Source organism: Orcinus orca, chromosome 8 (genome assembly GCF_937001465.1).
Source record: "Orcinus orca chromosome 8, mOrcOrc1.1, whole genome shotgun sequence".
Lineage (NCBI taxonomy): Eukaryota > Metazoa > Chordata > Mammalia > Artiodactyla > Delphinidae > Orcinus > Orcinus orca.
The window spans coordinates 8,279,212-8,292,512 of NC_064566.1; the positions used below are offsets into that span (position 1 = coordinate 8,279,212).

A 13,301-nucleotide genomic window follows, 5' to 3' on the forward strand; every position below is an offset into this window, starting at 1 on the left:
ACAGATCATTGAAAACCCAAGCAGGTGAGGACACATGAGCTGTGGAATGAGGGACGCCCCTGTTTCCGGTGCTACCTGACAATGGGTCGAATCAGTCAAAATTGAGAATTCAGTCTCACCTGTTCCCAGAACAATCACAGGAGCTGCACACAGCTCTCTAGCAAACTTTCTGGGTAGGAAGTGGTGTGTGCGTGTTTATCTTTGGCATTTGGCATCTAGAAAGACAACTTTTGTGATAGCTGGTGCTATGACTACAAAGTAATGAGAATGCTCCCACAAGGCACATGCAAATCTGCTGCAGCACATTAGTCAAGAAACCCCCAACTTGGGACTTCCCTGGTGGTCCAGTGGTAAAGAATCTACCTTACAATGCAGGGGACACAGGTTCGATCCCTGGTCAGGGAACTAAGATCCCACATGCCATGGGGCAACTAAGCCCACAGCACCACAACTACTGAGGTCGCACACTTCAACTAGACAGCCTGCGTGCTGCAAACTACAGAGCCCACGCGCTCTGGAACCCGTGCACCACAACTACAGAGCCCAGGCGCCCTGGAGCCCATCCACCACAACTAGAGAGAAGCCCGTGCACCGCAAGGAAGAGCCCGCAGTCTGCAACAGAAGATCCAGCATGCCTCAACAAAGATCCCATGAGCCGCAACTAAGACCCGATGCAGCCAAAAATAAAAAAATAAATAAATAAATACATTAAAAATCTTTAAAAAAAACAGGCAAAAGACTAAAAAAAGAAATCCCCAACTTACCAAAAGTTCTGTTCTATTTTTCCATAGAAGCATGTTACAAATGATGGCTGCATTCTCAGGCCAGCCCACCCCATCAGGGCCCACCACTGTATCTGAAGTAGTGTATTAACCATACTTAACACTTAAACCAGAGTTCAGAATAGGAAAATGAATTCAGTGTTCCAACATGGGACCTAGGAACGTATCTTTGCTCTCCAAGGAGCGTGGGCCGTAGAAACTGGGGTTTCTTAACCTTCAAACTCTGGGTGAGGGCTTGACATAAAAGGACTTGAGCACCTGGGGGTGGCTGGGTAGGAGGGAGGGTCTAAGGAGATATGAACCTAGGTGGAGATGAAGAATAAGGCTGGAGGAAAGGAATTCTGAATGGACACTGCCTTACAGGAGAGAAGGGCTAATTAAAGGAAGGCCAAGTAGAACTTCCAGAGAGAGAGAAGGCAGCCTGGGACAGTCCCCTGACATATCAGGGGAAACACTCTTTAGAACTGTCTTCCCTACTGGGTACCTCCTTTCTACCTCACTGGGCCCGCCGCTACCACTGCAGTCTCAACCTCGGGCCAAGGGCAGAGACTGCTGAATCCTGTTACTAAGTGGCCATGACCTGGGCAGGTGCCTTGGCTAGCTCGTCGGATAAACGGAGGAGGGCTCATTTGTCAGAAGCTGGGTGGGGAAGATTGGAAAGCACAAGTTTCTCACTGGGACTGAGAACATGGCAGCTTGACTTTAGGCCTAGGTTGCCTCTGAAGCCAAACACTGTTCGTTTTCTGGTAGCAACGACAGTTCTCCTCCCTAGCTGTTTGTGTGCATGACCTAGGAGCAGAGAATATGGTAAATGAGATTACAGCTATTTTCCATTGTAAGTGCCTTCTTAAAAAACACTTTTATAGTTAATTCATCTTCTCAGAGACAGAGTCCGAGGAAGAGAGTCTGACTGTACTGGTTTCTAAGAGAAAGGAGTGGTCCAGAAAAGGCCAGTTTAGCCCTGGCTAAGGCAACGGGGAGATGTGGGTTCAGACTTCACTGCTGGAGGTTCTGAGCTTTCTAACGTCTGTGATTTGAACACGGGAGCAGGGCCCTATGGTACAGATTAACTCATGTTCTGGTGGAAGCCCTCAGGAACTAGATCCACCAACTGACCGGTGGTGCTGGGGAGGAAGGGGGCCACTTCGGGGCATTGTTAGATGCACTATTTATTACACAGACTGCAGACAAGAGAATGCTGGTTGTTTTGAAGGAGGCAAGCAGCCAAGTTTCTAGCTCTCCACCTCCGAATTCACTCAGAGAGAGCAGGGAAGAAAGGATGCCTGCAAAAGGAATACAGATCCTCCCCAACAAATCCTGAAGGGCAGCTCTAATTGCCAACAGGCATGGTGGCTTAAATAAAGACCGGAAGATTGAGAGAAAAAAACCCACCCAGGATACCTCCGGTCAGAAGAGTCTGGCTGCGTAGCAGGAGGCCACTGCTACCCATCCTGTTGTTCTATCTAGTCCATGCAAACACCGAGTACAAGGACAAAGACCCCATAGTCATAACGGGGTTTCTATCAAGAGAAAACAAAGGGGTAAAGTCAGAAATTATCCAACACCATCCAAAACACTTAGAACAATGCCTGGCATATATTAAATGCTCATGACATGCTAGCTATTATTACTATAATTCCATATGCTTTCCCAACTTATTCTGTAGGTTGCTAGAAAAAGATATGGCTTTTGCATAAGTTTTTATGTTTTTTTAATAAGATTTTTAAAAAATTAATTATTATTTATTTTTGGTTGCATTGGGTCTGTTGCTGCGTGTGGGCTTTCTCTAGTTGCGGCGAGCGGGGGCTACTCTTCCTTGCGGTGCACGGGCTTCTCATTGTGGTGGCTTCTCTTGTTGTGGAGCACGGGCTCTAGGCGTGCGGGCTTCAGTAGTTGTGGCTCAGGGACTCTAGAGCACAGGCTCAGTAGTTGTGGTGCGTTGGCTTACCTGCTCTGAGGCATGTGGGATATTCCCGGACCAGGGCTCAAACCCATGTCCCCTGCATTGGCAGGCAGGTTCTTAACCACTGTGCCACCAGGGAAGCCCAGATACGGCTTTTGGCTTTAACTTCTTTACCCACTGCTTACCACAAATTCTCTATTCTCCAAAAAGAGATGGATCTTTCAAACCGGCCTAGGAAAGCGCTAGAGTTGGAAGACCAAGTTCTGGTCACCTATTTGCACAGCTCAGACTTGGACGTGGGTTTCTGGCAGAGCCAGAAAAGGCTCCAGCAGCTCAACTGTTTTATCCCTTCCATAAAAGGCCACTCTACTTGTCCCTGATAAAAAGCACTTTAAACACACACATCCAACCCTAGGAAAATCCAGAGTACACACCACAGCTCCTGAAGCACACAATGTCAACAATCTTGCCAAGATTTTCTAGGTATATGGAACTGGAAACTTTGCAAATTAATAGTCACAATGGGAAATGTGACCGGTATTTAAGAAACACACACACACTCACACAGTGTGGCCAGAGTCCCTGATTGTTATGTACTGAAGAGCACTGCCTCTTCCGTAGTGAGACGAGGGAAACTCAGAGCCAGGGTAGTGGGGGTGAGTGTGGTGGTGAAAACTTAGCTGCACCCCCAGCTCCTGAGTGTGTCTGGCTTGGAGACTCAGCAGCCTTCGTGGCAGCCAGGCTCCCACCACCAGCTGTCCTTCACACAACATAACAAGATCACTGTTTGGGAAGATGGGATTTTCGGTGTTGGGTTTTGTATCCCATAAGCTGGCATGCATCTGTCTCAGGGGCAGTTTCCTGAAACAGCTGCATGTCATGGGCCCCAGCAGACAGGATTTGAGATACAGGAGAAAGATAAATGAGATACCAGAAGTAGCAATTCAGGGATGATAAAGGTAAGAAGGAATGAAACTGTCTAGCTGTCCTTTTCTCACTCCTGTCCCATAAGAGCTGACTTTTCCTACCTGGTCCTCACTAAGGAATCATAAACACTCCTGTTTCCCTTTCTTGACAGACCCAGGCTTCCTCCTGGCATCTCCACATTTTTGTGGAGCTCTAACACATCAAGTGACTGTCTTCCCTACTGGGTACCTCCTTTCTACCTCACTGGGCCCGCCGCTACCACCGCAGTCTCAACCTCGGGCCAAGGGCAGAGACTGCTGAATCCTGTTACTAAGTGGCCATGACCTGGGCAGGTGCCTTGGCTAGCTCGTCAGATAAACGGAGGAGGGCTCATTTGTCAGAAGCTGGGTGGAGAAGATTGGAAAGCACAAGTTTCTCACTGGGACTGAGTACATGGCAGCTTGACTTTAGGCCTAGGTTGCCCCTGAAGCCAAACAGATACTGTGGTATCTAAAACTGATGCTGGGGCTTGCCTGGTGGCGCAGTGGTTAAGAATCCGCCTGCCAATGCAGGGGACACGAGTTTGAGCCCTGGTCCGGGAATATCCCACATGCCGCGCAGCAACTAAGCCTGTGCGTCACAACTACTAAGCCTGCGCTCTAGAGCCCGCGAGCCACAACTACTGAAGCCCGCGTGCCCAGAGCCTGTGCTCCGCAACAAGAGAAGCCACCACAATAAGAAGCCCGCGCACTGCAATAAAGAGCAGCCCCCACTCGCCGCAACTAGAGAAAGCCTGTGAGCAGCAACGAAGCCCCAGCGCAGCCAAAAATAAATAAATAAGTAAATTTTAAAAAATAATAAAAAAAATAAAGCTGATGCTGGCTACCCCGTTAAGAGATAACCAAGGTCACGTGAGCTGGCCCGACATGTTCTGCTGTACTTGTTTATGGGCAAGAGGATTCAAACAACCTGTCAGGGGAGGGAAGGGGGCAAACCCTGTAACAGGGCAATCACTGGGAACACCACACAGAGGCCTCCTGCCAAGAGATCTTTTGCTCAAATATAAAGCAGAAATCTCTCACCAAACACCAAACCAGCTAACTGTGCCAAATACCACTTTTGATCCAGTGACTTTGAGGCACTGCTCCATCTTTCCAAAGTTCTTCGTATAAAAGGTTTGGGATTTTTGGGGGGGGGCGGGTCCGGGAGATTAGAAGGATGAGCAATATAGGGCCCCATTAAGAGTCCCAAATTAAAATAATACCCAAGCAGAGGCTCTCTGTCTCACCAAGAAATACATGTGGCATAGGGCTTAAGAAAGAGGGGTGTTTCCAGGGTACTTTTGCATAAAGAAAGCACTCAGGGGCTTCCCTGGTGGTGCAGTGGTTAAGAATCTGCCTGCCAATGCAGGACACAGGTTCAAGCCCTGGTCGGGGAAGATCCCACATGCCACGGAGCAACTAAGCCCGTGCGCCACAACTACTGAGCCTGCGCTCTAGAGCCCGCAAGCCACAACTACTGAGCCTGCGAGCCACAACTACTGAAGCCCGCATGCCTAGAGCCCGTGCTCCGCAACAAGAGAAGCTGCCTCAATGAGAAGCCCTCGCACAGCAACGAAGAGTAGCCCCCGCTTTCCACAACTAGAGAAAAGCCCCTGCGCAGCAACGAAGATCCAACGCAGCCAAAACTAAAATAAATAATAAAATAAATTTAAAAAAAAGATCTGTGCATTAAAAAACAAACAAAAAAAGAATCTTCCTGCCAATGCGGGGGACACAGGTTCGAACCCTGGTCCAGCAAGATCCCCCATGCCGCAGAGCAACTAAGCCCGTGTGCCACAACTACTGAGCCTGCGCTCTAGAGCCCGCAAGCCACAACTACTGAAACCCACACGCCTAGAGCCTGTGCTCTGCAATAAGAGAAGCCACCGCAATGAGAAGCCCGTGCACAGCAACAAAGAGTAGCCCCTGCTCGCCGCAACTACAGAAAGCCCGCGCGTAGCAATGAAGACCCAAAGCAGCCAAAAATAAATAAGTTTATTTTTTAAAAAAAGAAAGAAAGCACTCAGTTCTCAGATGGCTAAATGCCCAATCAGAAGTCAAACTATCAAAACAAAACTTCCTATGACCATTTCTTGCCCTATACAAAGTCAGAATTGGGAGGCCATTTAGGTACAGCTCCAGGGCAGAAGGGCTCAGGCAGCAGAGAGTCAGGGTCGTCCTCTCTGACCAGAGGGTTAACCTCACAATGACATCACTAGCCACCAGACACAGGAAGGAAGGGAGAAGGCAGTCAGCACCTGAGCCTGTGGCCCTGTGGTTCCAGGCCGTCTGGGCTCTCCACAGGGTTACTGTAGAAATTGGCCCCTGGCTTTGCTAAATTAGATCCTTTCTCCCCTGCTCTTCTGCAAAACCATTTGTCACAGCCCCTAAATAACCAATCTTCCCCTCTTAGCAGGCCTGAGCTGCTACCATCTGGTCTCTGCCTTAGGCACTCAAGCCTCGGCAGAAAGAGGATGTTTCCATTTGGGTACTCCCTTGGCTGTCTGGAGAGGTCGGCAGACGGGAACTAGGGGTGGCACCCTTCTCTAGCCAGCCAGAGGGGGATGCAAAATACCTGCTGGCAACCTGTGCTCCCTCTCCAAGCTCCCCTTTCTAGCAAGGAGCAGCTACCCCTTCCTAACCTTCCACCCACAGTCCCACCCCAGCCAGGGAGATGCACTCATCCTACAAGAAGTGAAGGTAGTTAAGTCCAGCTTAGGAGCTAAAGAACCTGGCTTAGGGAAGAAAGGGATATTGTGCTGCAAAGGATTCCAAGAACAAACTCCCCGAACCGCCCACCAAGCTCTTCTGAAGAGCAGGGGTATTTAGAAGCGCTTTCCATTTCCCCACGTTAGAGAGGAGGGTGGCCTCAGGCAGACACACACCTGGCTGGGTCATCGTCTCCCCTCAGAAGCCCTGGTGTCCCTAACACCAGAATAAGTCCACACCTGCCACCGAGGACCAGCCTGAGATGGTAACGTGCTCCGGGGTTCACATACTCACGCGTCCATTAATCTTCCTCCAGATCGCTGCTGTCATGCAGAGCAGTGAGGCGGGCTGAGTCCCGCTCTGAGCCCCTGAGCCGGTCACTCCAGTTTGCTTGGTGTATTGTGGGGGGAGGGGGGCAGGAGGAGGAGGAGGAAGGGAGATTATGATTCTCTATTTTCAAGCCCTGCCCCTAAAACCGAGGAGGGAAGCAGCTGGGTTCCCACTGCAGGAGAGCTCCAATCTCTGGGCACTACAGCTGCATATGGAGAACTCTGGGGAACATGCACATCCAACACGCTGGGAAAAGGAGGGGAAACCAACCCGGAGAGAAGTGAGTTGGTCTCCTGCCAAGAACTCTGAATGGTACTCCTATCAGAACTAGAACATAACAGGAGGTAGGCAGGTTTATGGTCTCTGGGGAAAGGCAGGAGGGGAAACAGTAAAAGCCGGACTAGCATGGGAACAAAACTTGCTCCCTGGCAGGAGAGCGGACAGCCCAGCTATCTGCAAGGCAGCAGCCATATACAGTCAAGTGAGACCCTGTCCCCGTTCCACCTTTCGGAGGCAGACAGTCTACACTCTAACCTCAGGTCGCTTTTCACATGCTTTGGTTTTGCCGTTTGGAGCATGGTCATTTCTATGACCCCGTAAGTTAAGGTCCACCACTTAAGGACCTGTGCCCCTGACTGCCAGTGGCAGGAGGGAAGGCGGACTCTCGCTGGCGTGCCGTATAGAGTCAAGCAGAAGCCTCGGATGGCCCCTCTCACGGAGAGGAAATGCTCCTCCTTTGCCAGAGCAGAGCCCAAGGCTGCCACAGAGAGGTGCTATTTAGCGACAGAAATGTCTGTCAGGAGTGGCAGGAGAAATGGCCACCACGTACTTCTTTCTCACCAACTGCTACCACCAGCCGCCACAGGCTGCCTCTGAAAAGCCTGCAGAACCTCCGGTGTCAGCAACGGCCTGTGAGTCACTCCCCCATGAGAAGAGGGAAACTGGTCCTGTCCCTGGGCCTGAAGAAGCCCCACAGTGTCCTCAGCCAGCTCTGCTCCAAAGCTAAAACCAGTCCCACCTGCCAGGACGGAAACCTCGGACAGCCTACCCTCCACCCACACCTGCATGTAGAAAAACCAGTCCTCTTACTCTGCCACATGTGGGGGGCATCCACAGGCACCTCAGCAGGACGCCCAGCACTGGGAACAGGAAGTGATGGCTTCATATTCAAAGCTCCCCTTAAACACACACACACACACGATTTATATGTATGCGTACACATACATGGGGTAAATGTCTATATACATATATATACACACACACTGTAAAACTGATTTGCAGACCCAAATCGTTTCTGGATTTTTCTTTCAGCTGGCAGCTCCCTTTCCCTGCCTGCAGCTCCAGCCTTGCCCTCGTCCCGCCCTAGAGTCTCACTCTGGGCTCCTGCCACTTGTCTTCAAGTGTTCTCTCAGACCTTCAGGCCTTTGCCACGGCCTCCTACTGCCTGGAACCCTTTGCCTCCATCCTCCGTTCCCATTCTTCTTCCTGGTTAGCCTCAGCTCAGACATCACGTCCTCCAGGAATTCTTCCCTGCTCCACCTCTCTGACTTCACAGGGTCCCTGACACATCACTCCAGGTGTCCCAAAGACAGCCGCCTTCTTGCACTAGGACTTTGCTCTTGCGGAACGGCCTGTCTCCTTCACAACTCTTGGTGGCTGTCTTGTTCACCACTGCACAAGAGTGGGAGCGACCTAAGAGAAATTTCCAGGGCTTAAGTCAACTCTGTGTCCTCAGTGCCCAGGCACAGCGCCTGGCACCTAACAGGCTTTCAAGCAATGCTTTCCTAATTCACGAGAGAAGGTCAGGGTCTTCCTGCTTTTTTCGGAGTGACTCTTTACCCAATAGCTCTTAGCACATCGCTGCTCCACGTGACTACTTCACCCTGGGCCAGGGCTAGAATGCTGGTGCCCACTGCTTTTAATCCATTCTCGAGGGCCTTCTGGTGTCTCTACGGATGCAGACTCTGGCAGGATTTCAGAGCTCATGGCCAGTGTGCGGAGCTGGGGCCTACTGCCCTTTCACCTGTCCTTCCCCAGCCTCCCCTCTGCCATGAGGGCTGCAGGTAGCCCCCGCACAGGTCTTCTAAGCAAGAGGACTGCTTCTGAAGTGGAAGCAACGGGGGATACAGCTCCAAGTCCTCAAGAGAGAGCAAATTTAGATCCAGCTCCACCCAAACAAGTTACATATCCTGAGCCAGTCATTCACCCTCTTGTGACCTGTGTTTCCCCACTTGTATAATGAGGGGCTGGAGTTGAGCTCTGAGGGTCTGTCCTAGGTGGATGTGAGGGCTCTCAGTGCCTCTGTGCTCATAAGCCTTCCAGCCCTGTCCCTGAGACCACAGTAGGAAGTGAGCATGGTCTGCACGTCCTGAAGACCACATCCTGACCTTGTCTTACATCGAGTCAACCTGCCAGAAGTCTGGCTCCATAAGTAAACCTCACCTAACATGTCTTGAACACCAAGCTCGCACACTGGAAAACCTCTTCCACCTAGGGCTGAGAAAATTAAAGTTAAGCTAGGTGACAACTCTGGACTTAGAAACATTACAACCCTGAACTCAGTGTGCCCTAGGCAAGAATCCTCTCCCTCTCTAGACTTCATTTACCCACAACTTACAAGCTCCTCACCACTCCCAGCCTCTCTGCATACCACGAATGTGGCCACAAGGTGCAGGAAAAGGTACCGTGACACACAGTCTACTTCCAGCAGGCCTCAGGGCTCTGCAGCCTTAGTCTGAGCAGCTCTGAGTAGGCACAGCCCCTGGTAGGGTAGGTGGCACACCTGGTGCCTAGCACCTGCCCCCCAGCCCCGCCCCCGCAGCATGACTCCCTAGCAGCCTAGCTCCTTGGAGGGCTCCCGGATGGGGAGCTGCCTGCCTGCCTGCCATGGTAGCCGATCCATAAGGAGAAACCAACTTGGCAAAGCCCAGCAAGCAGCAGTTTCAGCCCTGCTGCCCAGAGTGGGGGAAGGGGGAGGCGGGTCCAAGCAGACCAGTCCAACAGGTCCTTTTTCCACCATCCTACACAGCTGTCGCCTTCTGCACTGGTTCAAAACCAGGAGCTTCAAAAGTCACTTGGAGGAATTCCCTGGTGGCGCAGTGGTTGAGAGTCCGCCTGCCAATGATGCAGGGGACACAGGTTCGTGCCCCAGTCCAGGAGGATCCCACATGCCGCGGAGCGGCTGGGCCTGTGAGCCATGGCCGCTGGGCCTGCGCGTCCGGAGCCTGTGCTACGCAACGGGAGAGGCCACAACGGTGAGAGGCCCGCGTACCGCAAAAAAAAAAAAAGTCAGTTGGAGCTCTCACACCCTGAGTCACAAAGACCAAGGAATCAAGAGGAAAGTAGAAAACAGTCATCGCATTCTTGCCCTACCCATAAATGGTCCTGGAAAATGTGGTCCCTGACACCTCACAGCTCTTGGTCAATTCAGAAAAGCACCTGATCTCCCCCGAGATGCTCAAAAAGAAATCTGGGTCCGCACCACCACCAAGTGCTGAGGTGGTGTGAAATCAGTTCTTTCTGTGCCATGCTCCTTAGCTTCTCTCCCACTATAAATAACTCCAGCCTTCTGATACAGACCACATGATCTCTCCAGCTCTGGACAAAATTCCCAACACCCAGTGTACCTCTGTTCACCCATTGCAGAAGCAGGAAAGATGAGGCCAATTTAACCAAAAGCAACAACATAGCCAGGGATGCTGTGTGTCAGGGGCAAGAACAGAATTCAGCAAAACCAGGAGGGCCTGGCTTTTCCACTCTCTTCCCTATTTCGGGAAGCCAGACAGGGTTTCCTCAGCAGTGCACTCCCCCGCTGTGGTTTCCTCTCTGAGTTCTTAACACAATCCAGTAATAGGGTAAAACGTCCCCTTTAGGGCTTTCCTGGTGGCGCAGTGGTTGAGAGTCCGCCTGCCGATGCAGGGGACGTGGGTTCGTGCCCCGGTCCAGGAAGATCCCACATGCCGCGGAGCGGCTGGGCCCGTGAGCCATGGCTGCTGGGCCTGCGCGTCTGGAGCCTGTGCTCCGCGACGGGAGAGGCCACAACAGTGAGAGGCCCGTGTACCGCAAAAAAAAAAAAAAAAAAAAAAAAGTCCCCCTTATCCTCTCATCCTGAAAAAGTTCTTCTTTTTAGACATTATTGAACCTATTAAGACACCAATTAAGACTTGTGACTTATATGGCCAAAAACTGGATAGACAAATGTCTGATTCACAAATCAATATGGACACACTTCCCCAAGGGTGGTGGTAAATGAAGAATAATACCCATGTTGTAATTTTTCTTATTGTTTTATTTCACAAATAATTCACTGAGAGATGATCATGTGCAAAGCACTCTAAGAGACTATGGGGGAGGAAGGGATACAGAGAAGGGTAAAATACAGCCCAGCCTTCAAAAAAGTTGACTACCTAATTGGAGAGATAAGCACAAATCACACCGTCCAACGCAGGACCAAATCCAGGAGCGAACTAAAGTTACAGTCTGCCTGTGCCCTCCAATTTACTAGAAGTCTGTAGCTTTTGTTATTTTTCAGAGGAACCATGCGCTGAGAGATTTGAAGATCCCGGGTCTCGCTTCTAGCTACGACCATGAGTTCTACCAGGATCTATCTAAACCCTGAGACTTGGGACTTCCCTGGTGGTCCAGTGGTTAAGACTCTGCGCTCCCAATGCAGGGGGCCTGGGTTCGATCCCTGGTCAGCAAACTAGATCCTGCATGCCGCAACTAAAAGATCCCGCATGCCACAACCACGACCCGGAGCAGCCAAATAAATAAATAAATAATAAATATTAAACCCTGAGACTTCAATGAATGGGGATGCCCACCCACTGAGTGGACCATGATGAGAGCTGTGAGATGCTGGTATGAAAGGAAGTCAACCCGGGGAGACTCACTGAAGAATCAATCATTTAGCCTTCCTTGTCTCATCCCCATGTAGAAACCAGAGACAGGCCCAATATACAAGCAAAGAAGATACAGGAAGGGCTGAAGCACAAAGTCAGAAAAGTTGCTCAGGGCTAAGGTCATGGAAATGAAATCAAAATAAGCCCTTAGCGTTAGAACAGAAGACGGTGCTCTTGGGGAAAACCTGGAAGGGCTTCGTAAAGCTCTGCATCCAGAGGCCCATATCTCAGTGCTGGCTGGGACTCTGGAGGCACGTTAATATACTTTTCCTTTTCTTTCCCAATTATTGGTTGTCAAGCCTGGTCTCCCTCATCAACTCCCATTCAAGCAGTGTTATAGCTTGATGTATACACTAGTACCATTTTTTAAACTGTACCCTTACTCAGCAGGCTACCAGCACTGTCAGAGTTCTTCTGGAAGTTTTCAAGAAGGAACGAATACTTATTTCTGAAAGTACTTGGAAAGAAATTCCCTAGACAAACAGAAGATTCTATGCCATCCTAAAAAAAAAAAAAAAGGTAATTCAGGGCCTAAGGATAAAGATTAAGGCCCCAGTCTTCCTCTGTTGAAGGAAAAATAATTCTGAAGCTAGTTCTATTTTTTTTTTAATTGAAGTTTAGTTGATTTACAATATTGCAGGTGTACAACAAAGTGATTCAGTTATATATATATATGTGTGTGTGTGTGTCTGCACACACATATATACGTATTCTTTTCTATTATAGGTTATTACAAGATACTGAATATAGTTCTATTGTTCCCTGTGCTATACAGTAGATCCTTGTTGTTTATATATTTTATATATAGTTCTATCATAAAAATGGTAAAGCTAGTGAGACTTGGTCCAAATCACCTCCAAAGAAAATCATTTTCTGAAATTAAAAAAAATAAATAAGTAGGGGAAGGGGAATGGGAATTGTTTTGTTGAAAACCTTTCCTACAGCAGATGGCAGATTAGCTGCACAAGATTCTTTTGGAATGGTTTACTATGCAGAATTTTATAATGTAAAGCATTCCAAATGTGAAACTGGGAGTTCAGCACCTAAACATTTATTAATGAGAAAACCCTCACGCCCTAATCATAAAGAAGGTTTAACATCAGTGTCTGACATTTTGTCGGTTAGGGCTTGGTTTTAACAGTGTGGATTTGGCAGCTTGCTCTATCGGCTGTTTCACAAGCAGTTTCTGTGGTTTCAAGAAAGGCAGGGTGTTTGCTTTTAAACACTATCTTAAAAATATATTTCAGAATAGTGTTCAACCACTCCAAGACAGGAGGAGAGAAGGAAAACCAAAACAAATAAAGGAATCTGGTGCTACCAAACAGAAACAAAGCACACCAAAGGTGCAGGAGAGGAAAAGACACTGTTTGCCACCGGCACCAGAATGACAAGAAAAGCCAACTTAGTGCTTCTTACTACCAAGTTAGAAGATAAGGACACAGAAATGGCACTAAAGACATGAGGTCTGGGACTTCCCTGGTGGCTCAGTGGTTGAGAATCTGCCTGTCAATGCAGGGGACACGGGTTCAAGCCCCGGTCCGGGAAGATCCCACATGCCGCGGAGCAACTAAGCCCATGTGCCACAACTACTGAGCCTGCACTCTAGAGCCCACGAGCCACAACTACTGAGCCCGTGTGCCACAACTACTGAAGCCCACGCGCCTGGAGCCCATGCTCCGCAACAAGAGAAGCCACCGCAATGAGAAGCCCACACACCACAACGAAGAGT

General features: G+C 49.6%; 1 protein-coding gene across 11 annotated transcripts in view; it reads right to left on the reverse strand.

The window, feature by feature from the left end:
• Positions 1–13,301, reverse strand: part of MARK2 (microtubule affinity regulating kinase 2) — a 57,416-nt gene that overhangs the window by 26,010 nt on the left and 18,105 nt on the right. For 7 of the 11 annotated variants that reach the window (XM_049713514.1, XM_049713511.1, XM_033415187.2 and 4 more), the window contains exon 2: positions 6,636–6,731. The exons of the other annotated variants lie outside the window; for them this stretch is intronic. In XM_049713514.1, the coding sequence (XP_049569471.1) occupies positions 6,636–6,731 (96 nt within the window). The remainder of the gene's footprint in view (positions 1–6,635; positions 6,732–13,301) is intronic. 11 annotated transcript variants of the gene reach the window in all.